Here is a 348-nt window from a genome sequence, read left to right as displayed (position 1 = left end):
AGATGGTAACACTGTATCAGGTTCATGTTCTTGTTTTTACAGATGATAACACTGTATCAGGTTCATCAACACTCTTGCTTCCTCTACCTGGGCAGTATACTGGTGGATGAGTATGGTATGGAGGCGGCATGTCAACCAGGACTTCTTAACATGTTACAGGTAACTGTACAATCTGTTACTACCCTATGTATTACAGGTAACATCCTGTACAATCAGTTACCACCCTATATATTACAGGTAACATCCTGTACAATCTGTTCCTACCCTATATATAACAGGCAATTAACATCCTGTACAATCTGTTACTACCCTATATATTACAGGTAGCATCCTGTACAATCTGTTACT

At 39.1% G+C, this 348-nt stretch overlaps 1 protein-coding gene across 2 annotated transcripts in view; it reads left to right on the top strand.

Moving 5' to 3' along the window:
- Window positions 1-348, top strand: part of LOC110454271 (transportin-3-like) — a 78,275-nt gene that overhangs the window by 53,373 nt on the left and 24,554 nt on the right. For both annotated transcript variants that reach the window (XM_021503700.1, XM_021503698.1), the window contains exon 22: window positions 43-159. In XM_021503700.1, coding sequence (XP_021359375.1) covers window positions 43-159 — 117 coding nt within the window. The remainder of the gene's footprint in view (window positions 1-42; window positions 160-348) is intronic.

The sequence above is a fragment of the Mizuhopecten yessoensis genome, unplaced genomic scaffold, assembly GCF_002113885.1.
Source record: "Mizuhopecten yessoensis strain PY_sf001 unplaced genomic scaffold, ASM211388v2 scaffold7743, whole genome shotgun sequence".
Classification (NCBI taxonomy): Eukaryota; Metazoa; Mollusca; class Bivalvia; order Pectinida; family Pectinidae; genus Mizuhopecten; species Mizuhopecten yessoensis.
Note: the sequence above shows the minus strand (reverse complement) of the source record. Positions and strands in the feature narration are given on the sequence as shown.